Source organism: Volvox carteri (assembly GCF_000143455.1).
Source record: "Volvox carteri f. nagariensis unplaced genomic scaffold VOLCAscaffold_8, whole genome shotgun sequence".
Taxonomy (NCBI): Eukaryota; Viridiplantae; Chlorophyta; class Chlorophyceae; order Chlamydomonadales; family Volvocaceae; genus Volvox; species Volvox carteri.
Window position 1 is genome coordinate 1,590,675 of NW_003307551.1, and position 25,993 is coordinate 1,616,667.

At 59.0% G+C, this 25,993-nt stretch overlaps 2 protein-coding genes across 2 annotated transcripts; both read left to right on the forward strand.

Moving 5' to 3' along the window:
- Nucleotides 1-1,714: 1,714 nt before the first annotated feature.
- cyc53 (guanylyl and adenylyl cyclase family member) lies at nt 1,715-20,492 on the forward strand (the record flags this gene model as incomplete). Its single annotated transcript, XM_002947881.1, has 24 exons — nt 1,715-1,812; nt 1,896-1,950; nt 2,070-2,125; nt 2,649-2,719; nt 3,149-3,534; nt 4,103-4,377; nt 5,027-5,819; nt 6,439-6,623; nt 6,773-7,272; nt 7,684-9,824; nt 10,730-11,017; nt 11,414-11,509; nt 11,873-11,935; nt 12,642-13,361; nt 13,741-14,031; nt 14,291-14,587; nt 15,273-15,358; nt 16,134-16,308; nt 16,684-17,466; nt 17,746-17,793; nt 18,469-18,553; nt 19,217-19,426; nt 19,930-19,937; nt 20,292-20,492. 24 exons carry the CDS (start codon nt 1,715-1,717, stop codon nt 20,490-20,492), a joined length of 7,911 nt encoding a protein of 2,636 aa, XP_002947927.1.
- Nucleotides 20,493-24,114: 3,622 nt separating this feature from the next.
- Nucleotides 24,115-25,318, forward strand: VOLCADRAFT_88330 (uncharacterized protein; the record flags this gene model as incomplete). Its single annotated transcript, XM_002947882.1, has 3 exons — nt 24,115-24,125; nt 24,254-24,358; nt 25,129-25,318. The coding sequence occupies 3 exons, from the start codon at nt 24,115-24,117 to the stop codon at nt 25,316-25,318; spliced, it is 306 nt and encodes a 101-aa protein (XP_002947928.1).
- Nucleotides 25,319-25,993: the final 675 nt, after the last annotated feature.

Below are 25,993 nucleotides of genomic sequence, written 5' to 3' on the forward strand. Positions count from 1 at the left end.
CGGGTTGTGGTTGCCATGGTGACAGATAGAGCGTTTGGCAGCAGTTATATATTGCAATTTGTCATGTGTGACTGTGTGATAACAGGTTTGCTGGAAGGATATGTGTCAGGAGCTTCCGGTTGCTGCCTTCGAGGTGCTGTGGGCAGCTCTGGCTGCATGAGCAGGGGAAGGCCATGTTTGTCAGGAAGCAGCGGCTTTGGCCCCCTGGGTAAAAGGGGCGTGAGGGGACGGCCTTGCTGCTCGATAAATTTATAAATCCTAGAGCACTCCCCTGGAGCATGAGGACTGGATGCGTTTTAACACAAAAATGTTAGCCTCAAGACAAATGTCCAAAGGTGCTGTCAGTGGATGATAGGACATCACGGAAAATTACTTGCACCAGGCTGGCTGGGCCATCGGGCCGGGGATTCCTGGCTGGAACCGGAGAATGCTGGGCCGGAGTAACTTAGGAAGGCCATTGCTTGAAGGCAGTAATGGATGACCTGGCCTGCTGATATAATGGAATGCTGGGAGCGGTGAGAATTGAATTTTATCAGAAGCAAATAGGCAAATGACCATGAAACGCCAGGTAACGGCTGCTCTTTTAGTCTTAGGATCCAGATTTGTAACCGATCTAATAAGTCTACGGGTTCAAACGACTGCAAAAAGTCAAATATCGTGTACTTTTCCTGTAATAATGCAAAGTTCAACAACCTTTCCTTCGTAAAGCTGGCTCTCTTTAGAGGAACTTCCAGCCAAAACCATGCCTAAGTAGGAGCGATGACCGACAATTTTGATGGCCCGAAATAGCTTGGCTGCGCTCTCTTCAAAGCTTTTATTCTTGCATTTCACTTGCTGGGGTTCCTTTACTTCTCTAGACTACGGCAGTGAACAGAGCAGAGAGCCCACCATGGCCCTCTGGAACCCCATGTAGCGTCTAACCGATAATAACACGATGCTTACTAACGTTCGTTGGCATGCCCAGATATATAGAGAGAGGCATCGTATTATTGCAGGATAGCCTTGCTGTCACGGCAAAATTGGTTTCATCAGAGCCTGCCAAAGCATATCACAAGCGGATTCGAGTGTGGCCCCAAACCATGCTTTTATATCGCGCGTTTCATGGCCGTCGCCTCGCATGCAAACAACATAGCCCTGCCCAGGACGCCAGTTCAGCCCCCAAACACCGACTTGGGCGTTACTGGGTTTTCGGTTGTGACTTGCAAAGGTCGCGTTATCCGCTCGATCTTTGGGTTGTGCGTCACTTTATCGTACCCATCCAGACACTTTTTCTCACAACGTAGACCTGACTAACTTAAACAACGTACAGGGTTACAGCTGTAACCGGACCGCAGGAGTCGTTATAGGGATGCAATCAAAGCAGCAACGGAACTTTCGACGGGAACTCGGCGACCAACCTGCAGTAGCGCATGCTGTACTTCCCGCGCACGCTTTACAAGGTGCACTTGCTGGATGTCTGATAACGGCAAATACTTTTAATGTTTTCCGTGCCACCCTGGAGTGTCGACTGGTTTCCAACAGGAAACGGAACCGTGTATCTCCAAGAGCAGTCTGTACTGCTTTGTGTACATCGGATACTCAATGGACATAGTATTGTGTACTGAGTAAACGTATAGAATCGTACCGTAACGATATGCTCGACTTTCTCCCTGCCAGTCGTCTTTCAAGGCGGTGTGTTAAACAACACAGTCTGCCATGAAACGCATCTAAAGTTATGTCTATAACGCTGCCTTCCTGGCACGTTGTGCCTTCCGTCTTTGTGGGGCTACTTCTGGGGAGCATCTTTGGCAGCTCGTCTGACACCTGGATACTGTAAGCATAGTTATCTGTTTACGCTTTGACTGGTAATAGTTTCCATCACATGCCAACTCTCCTTTCTGGCGCAATTCGCGCAGGCTCCGAGGAGCATTCGTCAAGTTCTCGGGCCGCAGCCCGTCACAGCGCAGACAGGTGGGTTGCACAATGTCATACGTATGGGGCCGAGCAAGGGTCTATTACACTTGCGCCGCGCCAAGTCATAACTATGCATGCAAGGTCGCCAAGCAGTTCCGGGTCCCCGTCGGTTGCAGGACGCGGCGCTGACTGCGGCCCAAAGCAGGTGGCTTGTACAGAACCTCGTCGCCAGGTGGGACGGGCGAGCGAGCGGGGTCCGTCCTCTCCTCGATACGCATGGGAAGGCAGATGGCGAGGAATGGACAAGAGGAGGAAGGGGGAAATGTGTGGAAGAAGGGGGAAATGTGTGGAAGAAGGGGATGGGGCAGGCAGGCAAGGGAGCTATTGGATCGGCCTCGGGATGGCTGTTCGCTTCCCCCCGTGCATAATTGTGTGCTGTGCAGTATGTATAACATCCCAACCAGTAGGAATCATTCCGTGCCCCTTGGGGCCCCCCCCACACTAAAACACACTTCTCCTCCCCTAGCCCATTTGGGTCCTGAAGTCCCCCGAGCCTCACGCGCTTTACCCGGTAATCAGCATGGAGATGCACACCCATCAATGCCACTGCATGGTTGCACTTGTACTAATGCTCCGCATTTACATTTACATTTTTTCTCGTAAATGCGGTGTGCATTAGCACATGCACCGCATGTACTACACCGCATTTACGGATTCATGCATGATCAGCATGTTTGCTTACTGTGTGCGCGCAGGCTTTGCGCCCTGACATTGGCCTACAGCCAGCTGTGCGTGCTGGTGAATAACGTGACACGTGACCGGGCAGGTCGGATGGGTGCGGGAGGTTTAGACGTGGTGTGGCTCCGTCGCGGGCTGGGGTGAAGGCACGGGGCGTGAGGGTAAGCGATCAGCGCTGTGACGTCAGCGTGACGACGGGCCATAGCCACATTATTTTGTGCGGTTCACTCACTTGCAAGTACCTCCCCATTGCGGTATTTTTGCGGGTGTTTTTGAACCTCACATCGCGTCGAGGTTCAGTGATTAAGAGAATGCACCAGCAGCTTAATCCTCTGGCGCGCTGGGCAAGAGGGATCTCCCATCCCCCACATCCCCACCTTCACCAGCTGATCTCCCCCCCCCCTTTTAGCACGCCACCAGTCGCCTCCCCTGCCGAAGCAAACACCCAAAAAAAGCCGGCACGCGAAGAGCCAACACCTCCTCCCCTTCCATTCCCCTTCCCGTCCTCCTCGCGCAGGCTCTCACTCCCACACACCCTCCTCCCCCTCCTCCTCCTCCCACCACCACCGCCATTACAATGACATCCCCCATCAACAGCCCTCACCATACCACCACCACCACTACCACCAACCGCACAACGCTACGCCAGCGGGGCCAGCAACCCTCGACTTCTCCCGCGTGCTGGCCTTATGCGGGGCCCTGATGCTTACCGGCGTCCACGCCACCAGCCTCTTCTGGCTGGCCTTGGACGGTCGCGGCTACGTGGCCAAGGCCCCGCGGTGGCACCCGCGGCTAAGCTTGCTGCAGGGCCTGGCGGTACTGGCCTGCCATTGTAGCGGCCGCATGCCGGTGCAGTTCCAGGTCCAAGCGATCAGTCACGGGCTGCTGCTGATCTTGCAGCAGGTTGGTGTGGTGGTGTGGGTGGAGAGTGGGCGGGGGGAAGTGCATGGTGGCGGCTTGGTGGCAAGATTTCAAGGAGACGTGGAGGTCCGCGCCTTTTAAAGGAAAGAGCGAGTGAAAGGAAAAGGGGAGGAAGGAAGGAAGGGAAAAAGGAGTCAGTACGTGCGTGCCGCCTCTGTGTGCGTGTATGTATGTGTGTGTTCAAGGTCGCCCGCCACCGCCGCCATACGTCCCTGCATTCGGCACAACAGCCGTTCCGTCCTCTAAGATTGTGCCCCTCTCGCCCGCCACACCACCACACACACACGACTGCCACGGTAGCAGCCGCGGCTGCTACTGCGTCCACCCCAGTGGTATAGTACTGAAGCCGCCCCGTTAACCAAGTCATCCACCTCGGCCGGAAAATCACCCGGTGGATGACGGCGGCGGGCGGCGGGCCCCTGCACCTGCACCCGCAGCCACCCACCCCCTTCCTGGACATGATGTTATTATTCCATACACATACATATTTTTATTTACTTAAGTGCCTACTTACTTACAGATATGACATACATACACTCACTCCCCGTAGGATTCCAAGGACCTCTTCCTCTTGCAGCTGGCGCTGGCGGGTCTGACCTACCAGGTAGCGCATGCAGCACAGCCGTATGTCCACAAGTTGGGAACTGCCGTACCTGGCAGCGGAGGCGGAGGCGGCGGAGTGTGCGATGCAGCAGCGGCCGCAGCCTGCCCAGCTGTTTTCGACAGCTCCCTGTCGTACAGCCCCCCTAGCGTCAACGCCGCCATGCAGAGCGCCAGCTTTCTGGGGATTATGTTGGCCCTGATCTTCCTTTATAACGTCTACACGTGAGTGTACGACATGGCGTCTAGAACGCTCACGACGCGTTGTAGTCATGGGCCCATGGTACCCGCTTCATTCTAGGTTGATGGGATGGGACGCGGTGGGATTCCGGAAGGGGAGATGGAGGTGTTCAGCGCGCTTCAGGGGCGCTTTTCCCGCTGTTGGAACTGTGTTGGGGTGTCGTTTGTGCGAAGCAAAGGGGCTCGGGGGCGTAGGAGGAGGGAGGGGCCGCAGTGTGTAGGGGCGAGAGCAGCGCCATGCTGTGCGAGGACCGGGCAGCTCTTCCTTGTCAGTGCTCCAATGGGAGGGGAAGGGGGAGAGGAAGGGAGAGAGGAAAAGGGCACTGCGACGGCTGTGTATGTGTGTATCTTTACGTATGGTATGTGTGTGGGCAGCCGGTGTGGACCGGCTGTTGGGGACCAGCCGAGGATGGTATAAAACCCCTCCCCTCGCACCTTCGCATCCAGCTCCTTTCCTTCTCTCCATTTTCCCCGCACATCGTGATTCGTTTAGGTTGGTTTCCCTCCTCGCCTCCCTTTGGTATCTGCTCCATTCGCTAGTGGGTCGTCTTACACAAATACGCCTCCCTCCGTCCCGACGCTGTCGGCACGGTTCTTCCGTACACCTAACTCCTCCAACCCCCTCGTTGCGCAGGAAATCCTTTTCCCTCCCGCAGCCGTCGTCAAGCCACGTGGAAAGGAACGCACTCGCTGCATCCTACATGTCGGCGTGCAGCAGCAGCCTGCCGGTAACAGGCGGAGGCGGCAGCAGCCTGGCGGGTACAGCACCGGGCGCTTCGGAAAGCGGCGGCGGTGGCGGCAGCGGTGGCGGCGGCGGAGGCGGCCTGGAGCCGTCCGCAGCGGGAGATTCACGTGGTAGCGACTCGCCGCGGCGCCGTATCAGCGGCCTCGCGCCGTCCTTGCTCCCGTGGGTGACGCGCCGCCGGGCCCAAGGCCGCAGCAGCAGCACTGCCGGAGCCGGCGGCACCGTGACGCCGTCGCCGCCGCCGCGGAATAGCATTTCTGGCACCTCAGCCGCAGCCGCTGGCGTTGGCGCCGGCGGCTGCGGCACTTGTCCCTCCACTAGCGCTTCCGTGATCAGCTGCGGCATACCCTCCGCAACGCAAACGTTTTTCGCCAGCAATTTCCTCACCCTGCGGCCCATGACTCGCGCGTACCTGCTAAAAGTGGGCTTGTCCCGTCTGTCTGCGGTCGTGGCCGGCACCGTGTTCTGCTGGGCTTTGGTCATGGACTTGGTGGCAGGCGCGCCCCCGCTTTCGCGCATGGTGTCGCTGCTGTCGACGGTGGCGCTGGTGGGTGCAAATGCGGCGCACGCGGTGCTGATCTGGCGGCACCCGTACGTGTACCTCCGTGCCGTACGCAAGTACAACTTTGCGACATGGGCGGTGACTGTAGCGGGGCTGGTGGTGAAGCACGTGGAGCCGTGGGTAAGTGGCGACTGGGGGGGGGGAGGAAGAGTGGAAACAGGAGGTTTGGGAGGCCGAGGGGGGGTCATGTCCCTTGTCCCTGGTCTTTGTGTTCCGCCCACTTGCGCGTTGCGTCAGCAGCTCATCAACACAATAGAGCTGTGTGCCTTCCTGTGTGTCGTGTAGGTATATATGTCGAAGTGGCAAGGATCCACATATCAAAAGCACTTTGGGAGCTTGTGAACGAGTGGATGGGGGCAGTGATGGGGGCGTGTGTTTGTGGGCTTCGGGTGGATGAATGGCCAGCTAGATAAATGGATTGCCAGCTAGATGGATGGACAGCTAGCTAGATGAATGGCTAGCTAGATGGATGAATGGCTGTGTGTCTCGACTGGTGGGTCAACAGGCCTATATTATTAATATTCGGTTACCTTCTTACCAAACGCAACCCTCGCAATGCGCCTAGTGCCAAACTATTTCCCTTTCGGGCTTTCTTCCCAAGGCACGAGCTTGATGGTTCGCTCCGCCATTGCTCCCCCTGTTACTCTGTCGCTTGTTTCAACCACCACCAGTATGCCCTCCACCACTGTGACGGCCGCACGCACACATGCCCCCCACGATGGCACGTACGCGCTCGCAGGTGTTCCGTCAGAACCCCGAGCTCATGGCAGTGGCCGTGTCGTTCGCCTCGCTGCACGGCTTCGTCCACGATGACAGTGGGCTGGTGTTTGCGGGTCTCGAACTGGTCATCTTGGCGGCGGCGGTGCTGCAAACGCTGTTGTGGGGCCCTGGGCTGACCGCATCGCCTGGAGGGCAGCTGGAAATGTGGGTGGATGGGTGCGGGTGGATAGATGGGCCATGTCCGGTCCGTCTCGATCAAAATCTCGCGTGATCTCCTGCAAATGAATACCATTGGACCCACCATTCTCTGGCCATCTTCCCTTCAACCCCCCCGCTTTTTCCCCTTTTTGCAGTCTCAGGGATTGCACCATCTACGGGGCCATATGCGGCCTAGCCTGCATGGCCCACGCCGTCAATCAGCAGTTCCGCCTTACCGGCAGACAGACCTCCTTCCGCGCCGCCGTACCACAGACTCTGCGCGTCAGCAGTAGCAGCAGCGCCGTCGTCGACCCGCGGGGCATTACCCGGGCGAGCTTTGACTCCTTCCTCGCCGACTCCCAGCAGACGCCGTCACCGCCACCGCAGCCGTCGCTGCTACCCCCGGACTTTCTGCTACAGCCGCAAGGCCAACCGAATCTGCAACTGCACCCGATTGGCCCCCACGTGTACCCCCCCCACGGGCAGCCGCTGCTGCCGTCGCCGAGTCGCTGGGCCGCCCTCCGGCACCCGCCCAAGCGGCACATGAGCCTGCTGACCCCGCTGGCAGAGGGCCACGCTGGGGCACCTGCGCCAACCTTGTCTCCACGCACCACCGGCGGCGAGGCATCCCGACTAGCCATCAGCAGCATCGCCAGTGATAACGACGGCGGCTTGTTGCTGAGTCGCAGCAGTGGCAGTGTACCCGCCGCCGCCGCTGCCGCCGCCGCAGCGACAGTGGAGACGGCGGCTCCGCTACCGTTGTCGAGTCACGGAGTCGAGACGGGGGCCACGGCCGATGTCGTCACCGCGCTGGCGGCCGCCGCCGCCACTGCCGCCGCCGCCGCGGGAGACGGATACGGAAGGGGGGAAGTCAGCAGCCTACCTGTTGATAGTTTAGCTGATGAAGCTTTTGAATCACCTGAATTTGTGTTCGTGACCGCTTCCGATTTAAATGCCGCGAGTGCGCTCGGCGCCTCAGCTCCGATACGCCGCGGCGCGTCTGCAGCCTCGTTCAGTTTGGACATGTCCTGTTCCTCGCTCGCTCCTGCACCTGCCTCCGCGCCAGCGCCGTTCTGCTCCGCCGCCGCCGCGCCGGCCGACGACTCGTTTTCCGCCACGCTGGGCGCTGAGGTACTAGGGGACCGCCCTCAGGTCCGCATGGAACGTGGCGGCTCCGTCGGCGACCTTTCGCCCCTGCCGTACAGCACCGCCGCAATTCGCGTCTCCGGCAGCGCCGCCGCCACTCGCATCTTGAACGTGCATTCGAGCACCTCTATGGATCAGGTATTAGACCTGTCGGCATCCGCCGCCATTGGCGACATCGCCAGGTCTGAGCTCGGCAGCGGCGACGGTACGGCGATTAGCGGTAGCAGCGTCGGCGGCCGTCGAGGAAGCCGCGCTCCGCCCTGTCGACACGTAAGCATCAGGATGGCAGCCCTGCGGGAGCCTGTACGGCGGCGGCGCTCCACCGCGACGACACCCACGTTATTCGAAGCTCCGCGTTTGATCCTGGGGTCCCCGGCCTGTACGGCCGGCGGGTCTGGGGAACTTGACGGCAACATATGGGATGCCGCACTGCCCTCTCCGGAGTCGCGGCCGTCGTCGTCGGGTCCCGGCAGCGGCAAGTTGCCGACGCTGTCGACGCAGCATCTGTCGCGAGGTGGGTCTTCCAAGGACTTGGCTTCGCTGCCGCTGCTGCAGGCGCTCGGCGGCGGCGGCGGCGGCACGGGCCGAGCTAGCGGCAGTATGACAACTGCCGGCGGTGAGGGCTTGGGGAGTTCGTTACGGCGGCTTGCGTTGAGTACGCAGATAGGTTGCATGAGGCGCAGCAGCGGCGGCGGCGGCGGCATGGGGCCTGTCACGGGCTGGGATTCGGCGACGACATCTCCCTCAAATTCGAAGAGTCTTACAGCGGCGGTGGCGGCAGTGGCAGCTGCGCGCCATCGCAGCACCCAGCCAGAACCTGAGGAGGTGGATGCGTTACTGCTGGCGGCGTGTCGGAGCCTGGAGGGGTCACCGCGCAGCTCCCCACGAAAGGGCGCATTCGGGCCGCCGGCGGCGGGTAGGGGCCCGGCAGTACCCGCAGATTTTCGTCTGCCTCCTCCTCCTCCTCCTCCTCACCATCCGTCGGCCATCCCCAGCGTCTTGACGAACGACGATGACATGTCCTCCTGGTCTGCGGCGCTAGCGGCCGCCGGCGGGTCGCCGCCCTTCCAGGTGTACGGCACCAGGAATAAGTCCCTGACGAGTAATACTCGGTCAGACTCTGCTGCGCAGGTTTCCGTTGGTGGCGTAGAAGAGCTGACGGCGGTGGCGGCGGAAGGACGCGCTTTGGAGGGGACTCTCTGTGCAGTACGGCCGGCAGGCAGCACAGAGGCAACGACGGAGGCGACGGCGGTGGCGGCGGACTTGAGCCGGCCTGGCGAGACCGTAATGCCGTCGTCGACGACGGCGACCGAGACGCATGTACGACAGCTTGTGGACATCCCGCATCTGATCGCCGTTGCTGGCGGCCTCTTCCGCCGCTCCCGTCAGGTGATCCCCACGCCGTCGCCACTTGGGCTCAGTACCACTAGCGGCGGCGGCGGTGGCGGCGTCGCATTCGTCCCTGACTCCATGGATGGCACAGACGACGCGGCGGCGGCGGCGGCGCCGGAGGCAGCATGGGCGCCATTGGCTGCGGAGCAACAGTCTGGCAGTGAGGATCGCGGTCCCCTATCGCCCGAGCTATCGCCCGGAAGACCGCTCAAGGTCTCCACGTCCTTACCCACGCTGGCGTTACGTACGGTGGTCGACGCCGCCACGACGCCAGTGCCGACACAGTCTGGTGCTGCTACTGCCGCTGCGGCTGCTGCTGCTGGCCCGCGCGCCGCCGAGCGCGCCGCTGACGCTACCGCCACCGCAGCCACCGCGGCCGCGGCGGCGGCGGGAGGCGCGCTGCGGGCGCTGGGTCACCAGCTCCGCCGCCTGACGTCAGCTCCCGCCAGCCGCGGCTCTTTATCGGGCAATCAGGGCTTGCAAGGTGCTGCTTCTTTAGGAGGCGCCAGCGCGATGGACGCTGTGGTGGGGGGTCTGGAGGGTTACGTTAGCCCCATCCGTATGGGCCTGGGGAGCCTGCTGTTCTCCTGGCGGGGTGCGGCAGCTGGGTACGGCGATACGTCTGTCGCCGCCGCCGGTAGCGGCAGCGGCGATCCGTCGCGGATAGAGGTGCGTTTCCGTGTGATCCTCTGCATGCTTGTCTGTCGCTTGAACGGCACCAGTTTACAAAAAGCGCATCCGCCTTAGCCGGCTGAGCTACCGTCTCCCCCAGTCTGCCTGGTGTGTATTGGCGCGACAGCCCCATGACATTATACACATACGCTGGGTGTCAGTGGCTGAGCGAGGCGCTTCTTGCACGGTGCCGATCTTCACCGCTGCGCCTTTCGACGGTCTTGGGTTGTGTGCGCCGCGTGCGCTGGCAAAGCAGAACGTTCCTTTCCTGAAGTTTGTTGCGACGATTTGTTGAACTTCTATTTCGGGTGTTTCGAGTATTATGATAGGCCGCAACGTGTTAATCACTCGCCAGTTTTCACCCCTTCCCCTTGGGGGCCGGGCCCACTTCCCCTTGGGGGCCGGGCCCACTTCCCCTTGGGGGGCCGGGCCCACTTCCCCTTGGGGGGCCGGGCCCACTTCCCCTTGGGGGGCCGGGCCCACTTCCCCTTGGGGGGCCGGGCCCACTTCCCCTTGGGGGGCCGGGCCCACTTCCCCTTGGGGGGCCGGGCCCACTTCCCCTTGGGGGGCCGGGCCCACTTCCCCTTGGGGGGCCGGGCCCACTTCCCCTTGGGGGGCCGGGCCCACTTCCCCTTGGGGGGCCGGGCCCACTTCCCCTTGGGGGGCCGGGCCCACTTCCCCTTGGGGGGCCGGGCCCACTTCCCCTTGGGGGCCCGGGCCCACTTCCCCTTGGGGGGCCGGGCCCACTTCCCCTTGGGGGGCCGGGCCCACTTCCCCTTGGGGGGCCGGGCCCACTTCCCCTTGGGAAGGGCGCTCCATAAAGGGGATGGGAAACCACATACACACACACACACACAACATAACACCCGCGTTGTGTCCCCTTCCGGCCGCCAAAACCGCAGGACTCCACCCCGCGGGATGTTGTGTTTGGCATCATCTACACGGCCCAGCACGCCTTGGACCTTGGCCACCTACTGCGCGCCTTTAAGCCGTCTGAGGTGACGGGCACATGGGTGGCGGCGGCGCTGCTGTACGGCATCACGCTGGTGGCAGGGTTGCTGTACTTGGCGGCGCTGCGCCGCGGCGACCGCTGGGCGACGTCGCAGCGCTTCCGCCGCGTGTTTTGGGCTCTGCGTCTCACTGTGCTCCACGCGCTGCGGTCTACGATATACACGGTTGCGGGCATGCAGGTGCAGGGGCTGGGGCCATAGCTTCGTTTGTGTACTTGTGGCCGTCGTGCCCACTTCCCTAGCTGCAAAAGAAGTTAGTTTATGAGGTAAGCCGTCAGCAATCAGCCAAGCATGGCGAAAACGGAAACCGTTGAACCAGCTGAAATTCTTTTTATCCTCAGCGGTATATATGTTTACGCGGGCTTTTATTTTTGTCTTTATTTGTATCATACACAACTCCTTTGGTAACATTTGGAGGAGGAAGTGAAATTAACTTTTGATGCCGGTGGATTTGCATTGGTGATTGGATAAGCCCTGAGCGCTTTGAGCGCTGTTCTCTTCTGTTTTCTTCTCTTCGTCGCTCTGCACCTTCTTCAGCCCCATCCCTGTTCCTGTTCGCCTCCGACCGACTACCAGGTGCCGAGCCTGCTGGGCCGCTCTCTGGTTTCCTCAGTGGCATTCGGACTGCTGGGACTGCCCGCTGACATATTCCTGCGTGCCATGCCAGTAAAGGTACGTGTACGGCATGTACGGCATGTGCGACGATCATTTGGCGAACCTCTGGCGAGGCGCATGCGCCGTGGCACGACAGGGAGGCTTTCCCTCCCGGCCGTCGAGCCTTTCGACTTCTCCTCTGGTACTTGTTACCTTTAATGTTATAAATATGATCGAATATGGATCACTGCAGATCCTTCTGGTGCTCCTTCTTCACTGTTCATGCTATTCCTCCTTCCTCTCCTTATTCTGTCGTCCCCCCACACCACACCACCTCGCCGCGCTGCCGCAACCGCCGAGATTAATTGATTTCGGTCCCGCCGTCGCTTCTTTTCGCTTCGCTTCGTTTCGCCTCTCTTCTCTTCTCGTCATGCGCCGCAGATAGTCGTGGTTTACTGTTTGAGCTGCGTCAAGGACGCCACGAGGTTGGAGCCCCTGCGCCTGGTGGGAGAAAGAGAAGCGGAGGGCGGGGAGGGGGGGAGAAGTGTAGGGAAGCGGGTGATGAAACGAAAGAGGAGCGGAAAGAGGGGAACACGGCGCCGTCTCCTTGCAACTGGGGACTTTACCCTTCGACAGCTTTGTCGGCTGTCCCCTTCGGTAGGGAAGAAGGTCATTAGGGCCGGAGAGTGCAGCAGTAACGTGACCCTGAGGGACTCGGAAGGGAGGGTTACCCTTCTGTCCCCCGGTGGGATGTTGCGAGACATGATGGATTGGTGGGGTGCAGTGCGGAGAGGCGGCCCAATTCTTATTGCCTTCTTGTCCCGCCCTCTTACCTCGCCGTGAGTCCCGTCGGCTCCTCACCGCCTTGATTGGCATAATGGCAGCGACTGACGGCCTACCCAGAATATCCTGAATTGGAAGTCTGGTGCAGGAGGTTTGGGGGTTGAATTGGTAAGAAATGCGAGTAGGGATGTAAGGGATCAACTACAGTGGTGCTAGTGGAGCAGCAGCGCATGCGACCTGAGTGAAGGTTGGATGTCGGCCTTTGCTTTGTGCTCCTTCAGGAGTCGCCCATGTACCTACCTGTCTGGTCGTTTAGGTTTGGGTCCGAGTCCTCATGAACCCCTTTTCCCCGCCTTGGTGTTTGTGCTGCTGCTGCTGCCTGCTCGCCTGCCGCAATCCAATCCATCCTTCGCGCGGGCCTTTGTAGTTGGTGTCCCTCGCCACGTACTTTGTGGCCTCCACCCTAGCATTCACCGCCGCTGCCGCCGCTGTCAACCGCGCTGCGCTGCGGCTGCACCTCCACGCCGCGGTACATTGCACCATCGACGCCGCCGCCGCCACTGCCGCCTTGGAAAGCAAGCTGGCTGAGCGCGCCACAGCGGCGGCGGCTGACGGCGCCGCCGGTGCCGTTGACGACGACAACGATTTTGACATCGGCGACTCGGCTTCTGACCTTATCGCGGCGGATGAGAGGGACATGGGCGACCTGGCAGAGGACGTCTTGACAAACCACCGTAGAATGGGCTGCGGCTGCTGCAGCCTCACCACTGCGGATTTCGGCGTGCCGACGATGGCGGAGCGGGATGGGTCGGGGGGACGGGCGGGGCCTGTGTCGGCGGCGCTGTCGCTGCTGGCATGTGCGCTGCGTAATGGCCTCCCGGCAGCTTTCGGCGCCGCCGCGAGTGCGCATGCTGCAGAGAGTTCGGCGGAGTCGTCGCAGCAGCAGCAGCAGCAACAGCAGCCGCGTGTGGTGCCGAATCCGCTGCTGTGCTACTGGAACACGTTTTGCTCGGACGGCAACACGCTGGCTTCGACTGTGTTTGCCTTGTTGACGCTGCTGTTCGCCTTTGTGACTCGTCTGCTGTTGCGCTATGGGGAGCACAAGTCCGGTTACGAGCCGGACCCGTACTTTCTGCTAGAGCAATGGGTGAGTGCTATTTCCTGCGCGGGTGATTCGCGGCTTGGACTGGAGTTGGGCCCTTAAGCTTTTAACTGGAAGTGGATGGGTTCAAAAGAGTAATTTTCGCTCCTGCTGGCGTAGCTAGCTAGTAAAGGTCAGCTAATATAGACAGCTAGCTATCGTAAGAACTCTATTATTTTTGTGACGTCTGGCTCTGGCTCTGTTCGCAGCGTCCTTCTCGTCTTGTGGATATTTTAAGTGCAGCTTATCCACATGTATATCACATACGGCATATATCACACACACGCACACATACGTATTCGTTTGGAACGAAGACGAGAACGGAAGAAGCGATGTTCCACCAGCACATTTTTAAACACCAGCGCACTTTGGCGCGAACCCACAGATTCTTCACGGCGTCGAGGTTGGCGTGCGTGCAGTGGTAGTCCGGCTCAATGCGGCGGAGGGGGTGTCGGGCCTCCCGCAGACCGCCCTGGCGCTGTCGCTGTTCCTGCTGGCCGTCTCCTGTGTGGTGATCAGCCAGGTGGTAGCACTGGCCTTCTCGGCCTCTGTGGACCCCCGGGTGGCTCTGTACCAGCAGGCCATGGCGGAGCTGTCCGCTGCCGTATCGTCCATGCAGCTGCAGGAAGCTTCGAGACACGCCATCACAGCCTCGGTGGACAAGTACATGGGCGAGGTGGGCGCATGCCTGTCTGTCTGTCTGTCTGTATCCGCATCCGTTTGCGTTACACCACCCAGTCTGACGTTGGGAGCCGTACGGCGGCCCCGGAGGTTATGAGTAGCTGACCCGCCCTCACGCCCTCACTAACGGAACGACCGTGTAGTAGGCAACCGTGCTTTTTTATAGCGATGCTGAGCCCCAAAACGTATTTTGTGTGTGTGTGTGTGTGTCCAATTTCGCGATGAGCTGCTCCCCGACCCCTTTCTCCCCTCAGGCTCTTGACAGCTGCTCCGCGCTCCTTGTGCTGGTGGAAGCCCAGACTACTCGACCCGCCACCTTTGACGGCATGGTTTCACCCCTGCTCTTCAAGTCTGTCGGGGGCCCTCAAAATAGCCGACGGAACCTGGGGGCAGCAGCTACTGGTTCCGGTGGCCATGGGGGCGGGGGCGGGGGAGGCAGCGCGGGGGCGACCTCACACGGTATGGAGTACGACACCCACGCCACGGTGTATGTGCTACATGACAGGCTGCTGGGGCCTGACCTGCCGCCGTACAAGCTGCCTTTGGAAGAGGTGAGGAAAACGACGTATGCAGTGCGGCTGCATACGGGGCCACCTAGTGGTCGAGCGGCTTCCGAAGCGGACGGGGGGGGGGGGAAAGACGAACCACGAACCGGGGGGGATTCCGATCAGACCCCGGCAGTCGCCAGTTCAGACTCCGCGCGGGAGCCGCTGTGGACAGTAATCAGCGCGCAGAGACGCGAAGTGAAGGATGAGGGAAACGTTTTCGCTTGCGTTGATATGCAAGATGAAGAAGATGACCTTTCCCATCTCGTGTGATAGTGGACAGTTTCCGCTCCTCAAACTCGGAGGGCGCAGCCGGGCCCTGCCGCCCTGCCACCTGCGGCCACTGCGGACTCCAGTCCCGTTCGATCTCCTTCCCTCCCTTTCCCTTCCGCTTGTTGAAGCCTTTACCGCTGCGGCTGCCTTCTCAAAAGTCTTGTGCCATCATCCCCTCGTGCGGGCATAAAATTCATTCTCTGCACAGGGCTACCCTGTCGTACGTACGACATATGGCCGTATCGAATGCCCTCCAGACCTACCGCCGCGCCATACCTACCACCCTGCCGTCCGACATGCCCCCCCCTCGTGCCTCTCCTGCTGAAGACCCCGGCCGCGTCACCCACACCGCTGACTGACCCATGGGTCGTCTCGCCCCCCACCCCACCCCACTCCGCCTCAACCCACACCCCCGCAGCTGCCCAGCGTGACAGCCGCGCTGCAGGGCTGTGTGCCGCTATTCACCAACGATACCACCAAGGCCAGTGAAGACCTCATGAACCGGTCAGTGGAAGAGCAGTAGTAGTAGTAGTAGTAGTAGTAGTAGTAGTAGTAGTAGTAGTAGTAGTAGTAGTAGTAGTAGTAGTAGTAGTAGTAGTAGTAGTAGTAGTAGTAGTAGTAGTAGTAGTAGTAGTAGTGGGAGCATAGTGAGGATCTATCTCTATCCCACATGCTGCTGGCACCCCGCGACCCAGTGGGGGGGCTAGGGGGCCGCAGCTGTCCTCCTGATCAGCAGCCCGCCCTTGCTCTTATCTGGCGGCCCCCTGGTGGGCCCCTCCCACCCTGGCGCACATGGGCTCTCCTGCATTGCGATTTACATTTTTGATGGGTCGTGATGCAGCTCCAGGTGGTGACAGACAGACATAATGACACACATCATGTCACACATGTCATATGTGGAGGCATCGAGCTCTTTGATGTGCGCTTTGTTGGGATTCAGGGCAGCGCAGGGCAGGGCAGACGAGAGAGGGACGTGGGCCAGCAGGGCGAGGTTGGGCCGGTCCTTGAACTAACGGGGCTTAGGGTTTTCAACGGTGTTTAGGGATGGAGAGGGACGAAGGTGTGGAGCGCGCGAGGACCGCTGGGGCCGGGACCCGCCTCACCCCAACCTCACCTCGGGGGGCCCTGAGTTTGACTCTCCACTTCCTCAACATAGCTAGGGCTCAGGTTCCCGGCCGTGTTTGCAACCCGCTCGCGCACGCCCCCCAATCCGCGGCAACATCACATCACACACGTACACACCTCCCGACCGGGGGGCCCCCCTTCGTCAAATCCGCAGTTTTGGCGACTGGCGCAGCGCGCGCGACGTGGAGGGTGCTCGCAGTCTGTGTGTTGTGCCCATGTGCTTCAGCGGTCAGCCCCAGGGTGCTCTGGTTCTTCACTCTCCCCTGGCGGATGTGATGGACTCGTTGTTTGTGAGCATGCTGCAGGCGCTGGCAGCGCAACTGGGGCAGGTGGGGCTGGCTGGTCGGTGCGGCGGCGGCGGGTGGGGTGGGGGTGGGGTGGACCTGAGGCTGATGGGAGAGTGTCTGATGTCCGACTACCGGTGTGTGTGTGTGTGTGTGCCGGTCCATGACCCCTGTTGCTCCGTTTCCTTGGCAGCTGGGGCACGTGCAGTTGACACCGTACGTTATGATACTGTGTTTGCTAGGGGTATGGGTTCCTGCTGCTGCTCTGTTGACTTTTTACCTCTGTTCCATTGACCCTTCTGGCCTCGGTAGCCGTTCTTCACCCTCCTGGCCGACTGGGCTGCTCCGCCTCCCCCCACATTACTGCGCGCATTATGCCCGTCCCGACCCGCCGCTCGTCACGCTGCGCTTGTTTGGCAGGTCATGTATCTGAAGCGCGCGCTGGAAGATGTCCGCGCGGACGAGCACCTGCTGTCCGACCTGATGCCCTCCCACGTGGCGCACACCCTCAAGCGCCGTTTCATGTCCAGTCACGAAGATGCGCTCACGCTGCCCATGTTCGCATCTAAGGCGGCCTCGCAGGGGCCACCGGGACTGGGCCCACCCATGGACGCCGCCAGCCTGGGGAGCTTTGGAAATGCCTCGTTTGACGGGGGGTCGCTCCTGTGGAAGCAGTCAGGCGGCGGGGGGCTGGGGGGAGGTGGCGGCAGCGGCGGCTTCGCCACCGTCAGTGCCGCGGCTGCCGCCGCGGTAGCGGCGGGCATGCCCGGCGGCGGAGGCGAAGCCGCAGCTGCCGCCCCTGCCCAGATCGCCAGCGCACTGGCCAGTGGCGGCAGCGGCGGCGGCGGCGGTGGCGGCTTCTTGCAGGGGTATGCATCGGGGGGCCCTAGCCTAGGTAGCGGGCAGGGCGGCATGTCAACACGGCGTTGCGGGTTGGCTGCCGCGGGGTGGAGTGCCGCGGTGCTCGCACAGCAACAGCAGCAGAACTCAGGGGGCGGGGGCTCGGCGGCGGGGGGAGGTACGGCGCAGGACCTTACTGGGTTGACGGAAGCGTTGCCGGCGGGTGCAGCGGCGGCGACCGCGACCGCAGCGGTGGCGGCGGTGGCGGCAGCTTCCCGAATAGGTCCCGCCGTGACGTCGCTTGAGACGGCGGTGGGTCTCGTGTACCAGCAGTGGCATAGCGACGTCACAGTCCTGTTTGCGGTGAGTGAATGAGTGAGTGAGTGGATGGGTGGGTGGGTGGGTGGTTGAGTTGGGCACCGAGGAATTCTTCGTGGATGCCGTTTGTGGTGTTACGTGTTGTGTGCAGCAGGCCGCTGGGTTACCGCAAGGAGGGAGGGCAAGAAGCACTCCCAGCCACTCCCCCATTTCTCGGGGTCTCCCCAAGCCCCGCACCAAACCCCAAACCCCAACCTGGATCCCTCAATCTCAACCTCAAACTCCCCAAAACCCGCTAAAACCCGCTAAACCCACCTTTTGCAGGACATTGTGCAGTTCACGCCTATGAGCCAGGAAATGGAACCACAACAGGTGAGTGCGCATCCGGAGGGGAAGGAGCCGATCTATGATGTTATGATGTTGTTACAGGGTGGTATAGCTTCACCAGCGGCCCCCTTTCCGGAGGCAGTTCCCTGCTCTCCCCTGCGAGAGGGGCACCCTAATCCATTCACCCCATCCGACTTCAGAATGTATTTGTTGGGTTCAGCAACTCACCACCAGCATCCAACCAAATCTAGCGGATCAACGGCGCCACAACTTAGTTCCTGGTCAGCTTGCAAGTTGATATAATCACGTCCTACACCGTCGATAAGATGGGTCCTACCCCACACACACCGAGGGGTAGGCAGGTGGATTTGAATCCGGAACCTCCGGGAGCAGAAGTCCTAAGGCCTTATCCTCAGCCAGCCACCTGCCATATATGCCGATCTATGTGCGTTCCGTTGCCGAAAATTGCAGAATGCAAGTATGGCGCTGTCCTGTTGCACCCACCGTGAACGAGGCCTCGTCCTCCGAGGCAAAAAGAGGAAATCCTGCATTTGGCTTGGACCGGGCCCCCTCTGCCCTCGGGGGGCTTCGATCAATAGACTCGTCACCTCGGGGAAACGCTAATCTCTCATCCCCATGAACGTGGGATATTCTGCTGCTTCTGGTATTGCCGATGCTGACGCGGCTATTGCTGCTATTGCTGCTATGCTGCGGTTGCAGGTGATGATGATGCTCCACGAGCTGTTCAGTCGTTACGATGCGCTGCTGGACCGGCACAACGTGTACAAGGTGGAGACCATCGGAGGTGAGGACGCGCAGGAACAAGGACAAGAATTGCAGTAGCAGCAGCAGTATAGCAGCAGTAGTAGCAGCAGTAGTAGCAGCAGTAGTAGCAGCAGTAGTAGCAGCAGCAGTATAGCAGCAGTAGCAGCAGCAGTAGAAGCAGCAGCAGCAGTAGCAACAGTAGCAGTAAAAACAGTAGAAGCAGTAGCAGCAGCAGCAGTAGAAGCAGTAGCAGTAGCAGACTGTGCTGTGTACTCCATGTGCCTTGCTCGGCTGAAGGCGCGGCTCAGTTCGGCAGCAGCAGCAGCACCAGCACCAGCACCAGCAGGAGCCAGGAGCGTCCTCGCGAGGTGTCCGTCCCCCCCGCGACATTTCAATTAAGTCAACAAACTAAAACCACAATTGAAAAATACAACCCTTCCAAATGTGGAACGCACCTCTACACAACGGCAGCGACGGCGTATACCTCCTAGGAAAATTGCTCTGGGTGCGAGTCGTTCCTTGGACTTCCAAATTTTCAAAAGAACCCAAAAATGACAAACCCAAATCATTTCATATTCATTTGGGTATCGGAACAAGAAACCATTACGCTCCCGCCCCTTCACTTCGGCGTATGCACTCCGCTTTCCTTTACAAAGACACCCATCCCCTCCCCACCTCTCCCCACCCCTCCCCACCCCGGCAGACTGCTATATGGCAGCGACGGGTCTTCTGGCGGATGACCCCGACCACGCGGCGCACATGCTCGACTTCGCAGTGGGCATGTTGGCGGCGGCTGCCACTGTGGCTGTTCCCCTGCCAGGTCGTGGCAATGTGCGCATCCGCGTGGGCATGCACACCGGGCGAGTGATGAGCGGCGTGGTGGGGGCTGTGCGGGCCCGCTACTGCCTGTTTGGTAAGTGTGCGTTGCGTTTGGGGATTGTGAGGATGGGTGGTTGAGGTGGCGAGGTGCCCTGGGCGGACGCCAGGCTTAGAAGGAATTGCACTTAGGCGTGTGGTGTTTGGTGGTGTTTGGTGGTGTTTGGTGCATATTGGTGCAGCCCGGGTAGTGGCTGCCATGGCGGGTGTATGGAGGGGGCAACTTGTGCGTCGTCATATGTGTGTGTGTGTGCGCGCATGTGTATTTATGTAGGTAGGTAGGTAGGTATGTGTTGTGCCTTGCAAGTTTTGCAGGCGTCGCCAACAGGTGCAAACGGCGGGTAATTGTTCACCGGGGGGTACATGCGTGTACATGTTGAGGATACGCAAGTGTGAAGTGTGCGCTACCTGCGGACCTTTGCTCCCTTTGGTTGGAGAGTATTGTTCAACCACCCGCCATCAGCACCACCATTTTGTGGTGGGGCCGTTCCCTGCCTGGCTACCGGGTGATCTCCCCCCTCGCCCCTGCTGCCCAAACAGGTGACACGGTCAACACGGCCAGCAGGATGGAGAGCACGGGCCTGCCGGGAATGATCCAGGTGTGTGTGTCCGTGTGTGTATGTGTGTGTATGTGTGTATGTGTGTGTATGTGTGTGTATGTGTGTGTATGTGTGTATATTTCTGTGTGTCCGTGTGTGCATGTGCGTCTTAGTGACCTGAGCCTCGAGAAGGTTTACATGTATGTATGTATGTGTTGGGATCCCGCCAGGTGGCGGGCTTAGTATATATACATCAGTCGGTGTTGGGATTTTGGTTATTTCTCCGCCTTGGAGGCGCATGCGCCGCTGCTGTTGTCCTGGTTGACGTCGGTGTTACTATTGGTGTTGTTGCTGTACCTGCAGGCCTCCGAAACCACGTACCTCTCCCTCCCCTCGGAGCGGCAGCTGCACTGGCAGTTCCGCGGAGCCATTGAGGTGAAGGGCAAGGGCTCCATGAACACATACCTCTTCGTGCCGCAAAACAACAACAACAACAACAACAATATTATTATCAACAATATTATCAACAATAATATTAACGCGGACAACACCGTCACTGCCTAGCCACCTTAATAACAGCAGCGCTCGCGCCTTGCACCCCCCACATGTCCGCATCGACTTTCATGTGGGCCAGTCAGTTGCACAACCGCCGCAACTACCAACGCGCCATCACGCATCCCCGCTCTCTCTCTCTCTCTCTCTCTGACCACCCAACCCATGGGTTCGTGAGAAGGGGGGAGGGGGGCGGAAGGAGGTTAGCTCCTTTGGCGTGTGTGTGTGAACGTTTGTAGAGTAGATGAAAAAGGTTAAAGGCGGTCACCCAACCGGGTGATGAGGGGTTTCATTGACTCTCGGCTCCCCCAGCTGCTGTTGGTTGTGCTGTTAGCTGTGCTGCTGGCTGTGATCCCGAGCTGGGGGGGAATTTTCCGCCTCCCCGTCCTCGTCAGTAAATAAAAATAAAGGCAAACTGAGTTGGTCCGCATGAACGCATGATGCCGCATGTATATGATGTGTTTTACAATCTGTTTGAAGCGGTCGCGCGGATGCATGAAGCTGCTGCTGCTTCCTGCTGTGGCGGATGATTGCCACTTGTTGATATCCTCAAATGCTTCTCCTCCTCCTCCTTGTTGTATTTTTACGCAATGAAAGAAAGTGAGATGGCTGGGAAATGGACGCGGCCCGTGCCACATAACTCTCCTCTATCTTTTCGTAATGATGTACAAAGGAAATGAATACGATGGACGACGTGCGCATATCCTTGTCGCTGGATGTGTGTGTGTGTGTCCGCTCCTGCGCCTAGGACCATAAACGCGCCATGTCGTACTCCCTGTACGAGCACGCGAGTACGGCATATTTCATGTTTTTTGTCACACGTATACATGATTTGAGCTTTTTAAAGGGGCTGTGAGGAATCACCCATCCTTGTTGTTCAGCCCTACCGCAGCGCCTCCTCTCCATGACTGACTAACAAGAGGCGGCGACAATACAGGCGGCTACACTGTGACCGGGGGATTGTGAATATAGTGGTTTAAAGCACTGTGACAAACACACGAGACGAAGCCCGTCTCAGTATCTTTGATGTTGGCGGGGCCCTTGGTGGTGGTGGTGGTAGTGGGCCAAAGAACCGCGTGCGGACGGTTGAGGTGTGTGTGTCTCTGTGTGTGTGTGTGTGTGTGTGTGCGTGTGTGTGTGTGTCTGTGTGTCTGTGTGTACAACTTTGGGGCCTGCAGCCAGCCCTCTCGCCAGCATGATTTCATTCGCAGGTCCCCCCCCTAGGCCCCCCTAGATGGGGGAGCCTGTTTGTTGCAAAGGAAGCATCGCCACCTCTGTCTCCGGACACCCAGGGGGAACTTGAGAGGAGTTCGCGCTGGCTCGCTTCATGCACATACGCTCAACACAACACGTCAATGCAGTGCACACAACTTGAGCTACGCTGCGCTGATAAGCGAGCCGAGCCGAACTTAGCCCTACCAGCCTGTCCTTACCATTCCACCAGCCCATGCTATGATCCATTTCTTTAAATTTCCAGCGGCCAAATGCTTGGGGGGCCCCAAATTTTTCAATCTGTCAATATTTCCGTTCCCGGCGGTGCAATTGAGGCACTTTCGGCGTGCCTCGTGGACTTTCCTTAGGCGGCTGAAGGTTATTAGATGGATTGCGTTGGGAGGCGGCAGCTGATGCTGAGCAGCAGATAGCTATGGACGCGGCCACATAAGGCCCTAATGCCTGATGAGCCTGAGCAGTACCTCTTTGATGGGCGGATTGAAAGGGGGTCATGTGGAACGTCATGAGAGAGCTGCTTTCCAGACTGGGGCCGTTGTACTGGTGTAGGCTGCGAGGGAAAACCCCCAGCTGCTGCTGCTGCTGCTGCTGTTTGGTGTGTTTATAGCCGTGGAGGGGGGACAACTGTCGGAAGGAGCAGGTTGGTGGTGGTTGGTTGGTGGTGGTTGGTTGGTGGTGGTTTGCCGGGGTTGCCGTGCAGCATGGAGCGGCGGAGGCTGCCCCTTCCTCCCCTTCGTCTCCCCGAAGAAGGACACCCCTTTCGCTCATCCCCGAAGGGGAAACCCTTCGTCTAGGGCCGCAGGGTAGCTAGGGTGACGAAGTTGAGGGTGCTGAGGGTCGCAGGTTGCCTGTGTGGGTGGAGGCTGGACGCAGTGTGTATGGGTGTGCGTGGCGTACGTTGTCGCAAGACATGGAGCAGCAGTTGGTGAAAAGCTTTGCCTGCGTGTCTGGAAAGGAGAAGATACTCCCAATAAATTGGCACAAGGGGGCCCCCGGGTAGGGCCGATCCCTCTGAGGCTGACGGGTGCTGATTGCGTGCTTCTAGATGGTGGACTGAATGACCTCGGGTTTTTTCTTGACCTTTTGGAGGAAGAATAAATCAATAAATATATACATGACGGTCACAGCCCAACGCCATAGTCATTGCCGTGATAGTCGGCTGTGATCCTCGTTTCGTTGTGTCCCCCGTGCGGTGCGCGTAGCTAACCGGATAAGTTTGCTGGCGGCCCATGTGAACTCCGATTGCTTCCTTTCTCTTACACGTGCGGTGCGTTACATATGTAGAGGACACGAGTCTGTTAACTGTTATTTTGGACGTGGTTTGGGACGAGTGTTGGAGAGCTATTGCCTAGCTGATTAAATTAAAGGGAAATTACGACAAATACAGTGGCGCCGAGGGTTGCGGTACGTGGCGGAGACTTTGTAAGCAAGGGTTTGATGGCGGGCGGGGAAGGGCCTCGGTAAGCCGGCGGGGAGGCATTATGACGGGCTCTCCCGCAGGTCTGGTTCTTGGGAGCCTCCCAGGACTTCAGGGAAAGAAGAGTCCCTGCTTTTAGGGCGGACTTAGAGGACATCTGCTTCTGTGCAATTGCAAATCATGTGATTGCATCTGCGTTTTAAATGCAGCGCAAGGCACAGCGGCCGGCGAGAAGTGTCCCGACATGCTCCAATGGTTGCTTGTTTGACTGGATTGGCGGAGGATGTTGGACGTTGGAAGCGCGTTCAAGGTCGACTGAGATGACTTAAGTTGTGACTGGCCATTACGATTGCTATCACGCAGCAACTTACATCATGGTTACGGTTAAAGCGGACTTCTCCAGAAGGTGAAGGTGGGAGCGCATCTGCGAGACGGTGGAGCCTCTGGGTCTTATATGCTCAGCGAAAATCCAATATATATAATTCAGCTGAAAACTTGTTACTGACGCGCCAACGCGCGATGATGCTTGCAGAGCGAAAGCAGTGGATCATTACCCCACGATCCTTGTGGGGCTCGAACCCACAGGCAATAGCCCCCAGGAGCCGGGTCGAAAAAAAATACCACCATCACCACCCTATCCATGCTGGGCACCACCACCACAACAACAACCGGTTCCGAGCGATGCCGCACCCGCACTCGCACCTCCGCTGCACCCGCACTCGCACCATTCCTCGTGCAGCACAGCCGGGTCCATCCCGTACACAAGTTTCCAAGATGTTTACCGTACACACGTCCTAGTAATGCTCTCAGCTCTCGAAGGTACTCACCTCCCGCAGTAGCAGCATGAGGACCGCGATATCTCCATGTATTGCAGCCACCCGGGGGTTGACGCGGGCAACTAACGAAAAGCGAGCAGGAAGGCCGTGTGTGTGCTTGTGTGCGTGATCTGCGTGTGACGTGTCAAGTACCGTGTCAAGCCGTGGAACTATGCCTCGACGGTAAGACACAGTAGAGCAGCCATGTGCTGTATGTCAAGCATCTGATTAAGGACCCAGGAATGGACACCGAAGCGCCGTACACTTAATGTAAGTGTTTCCATGTGAGGTGTTTCCTCTGATGGCCTCAGCCCTTGGGCTCCCGAGGGTTACCAGAGCCCCCAGAAAATAGAAGAAAACGGCCACAGGGGCCACCCGGACTCGGACTACGGTGTACAATATAATAACGGCTATCGGTGAGGTGAACAACAGTTTGTTCAAGTCCCCTCTTAGCACCCTGAGCCCCGCCTCTCCCTACTATTTCGCCTCCCTAGGTGAAAAAACCTAATGCCCAAAGTGAAGCCAAGTCCTCCTCGCCCACCCTCCTCGACACCCAGTCCCCGCCATCCGAGGCCTGCTGCACCTGCTGCATGTGTATGAGAGCAACAGAATGAACCGGTTACACCAATGCCTCTTCATTGTGCTTTCGGGGCTGCACCTTTACCAAGCCGTCAGGACGTCAGTAAGGTCAGTAGTAGCTCGTCAGGACGAACACGTCATCCCCACCCATGCTCATTTAGGCTGGCACAGACCTTAACTACTAAGGTTTACTGATGTGTTGACCGGGCATATCTATGCCTTATCCTTGCGCTATCGGGGCTGCACCTTGGTCTGCACCAATCCCATAGCGAAAGAGTAGGTCATCAGGACAAATACCACATTCCCATTCGCCCATAGCTGCTGAGCCGTGGGGAGCAACACGTCTCTGGACTACCGTAGGGTGCACATGCCCATTTGCTACGAAGTGTGTCACCCTTGCTTATCCCGCACCATGCCGTGCCAGCCACACGCATAACTGTCTGGATGTAACAAACGTCCCGGTAGGCAACCCATGTGGCACCCAACGCGGCACTTTCTGGGAGCACAGCAGCTACACAGCCACCATGTCCACTTCCATGGGGTTCTGGCCACCCGCAACTTGTCCAATGCCCCCCCCCTCAACATCACCACGGCCGTCCACCCACAGCTGCATCCAGCGCTTCAGCGGCTTTTGCACCACTGCTGCCGTCGATCACCACCACCATTTGCATGTCACCCAGTCCACGTGCCTTGCTGTGAGTTGTGGGGTGGGCGGAGGTATCCGATCGACGAAACGCGTCGGCTTCGCTGTGCCGACATCTACATTCAGCATCCGCGCACATCTGGTGCAATTTTAAGCTCTGGTGCTTCTGCGACTCTGATGGCTGCGCCTGGCTGAGGCAGCTCCCACGTGTGCAGAGCTCCCGGAATGTCGCGCATCCACCAAATCCGGTGTGAAGGAGGTCAGCGGCGAGGCATCCCATGCAAATGAAGAGCCCAATTCGAATTGCTGACGGAAGGGCTGGTGAGGATCGAATTTCCCTTATGATAGTAGCTGAACCCGCACGCACATCGATTTCGCGTACTACGTAACAGACAGAGAGATAGACAGACAGACAGACACACACACAGCAGATAATGGAGCACGGGTTGAAGCTTTGGGGCTGATGTGGCCTCATCGGACCTCTTAACTACTTAAGGGTGCTGTAGTCGCTCCGGCAGCCATCACTTGTGCTTAAGCAAGCCTATAGATGTTTCGGGGCTGGGAAAGGGCTGGGGGGTAAGAGGGAGATGAAGGCTCACGGGTTCGTTAAGCGGGATGAGGAGTCATGCGTGCCAGGCCAAAAGCCTCTTTGGTGCCGGTCGTGTAACCTCCATATGCTAGCGCCATGATTAAGTGTTTCGGTGGTCATCGAGGCGGGCTTCTCCTTCCTTCGTTCGTTCAATGGTTTGGGCTCAAAAAATGGGGACGTAAATACGGTGGTCATGGGGACCACGGCCTGGCAGATGGGCTGAGGAGACCTGTTAACTGA